Source organism: Merops nubicus, unplaced genomic scaffold, assembly GCF_000691845.1.
Source record: "Merops nubicus isolate BGI_N331 unplaced genomic scaffold, ASM69184v1 scaffold30075, whole genome shotgun sequence".
Classification (NCBI taxonomy): Eukaryota; Metazoa; Chordata; class Aves; order Coraciiformes; family Meropidae; genus Merops; species Merops nubicus.
The window spans coordinates 1666-1909 of NW_008610800.1; the positions used below are offsets into that span (position 1 = coordinate 1666).

The 244-nt window shown below is 67.2% G+C and overlaps 1 protein-coding gene across 1 annotated transcript in view; it reads left to right on the forward strand.

Annotated features, from left to right (window-relative positions):
- The window catches only part of LOC103773650 (scavenger receptor class F member 1-like), a gene marked incomplete at its 5' end in the record, with an annotated part of 2264 nt that overhangs the window by 1615 nt on the left and 405 nt on the right, over positions 1-244 (forward strand). Inside the window, one exon of the mRNA XM_008941025.1 lies at positions 6-244. This exon is cut by the window's right edge and continues 405 nt beyond it. Within this exon, the coding sequence (XP_008939273.1) occupies positions 6-244 (239 nt within the window). The remainder of the gene's footprint in view (positions 1-5) is intronic.

Genomic DNA, 244 nt, shown 5'->3' on the forward strand with positions numbered 1-244 from the left:
GCCATCACCTCGGGCCACCCCGGGCGGACGCCGACGGGTGGTCTCTGGCACCAGGCACGTGGCCCAGAGAGTGGAGGCACTTGAAGCGGCTGCAAAATCCGGCAGCTGGGAGGCGAAGGGGAAGGAGCCCAACGTCACAACCATCTACATGATGGTGGGAACGGCCGGGCAGGACCCCAAGGCGGAGGGGAACGGCGAGGGACCAGTCCAGGCCGTGCTCAGGAGGTTGGGCAGCTTGCAGAAG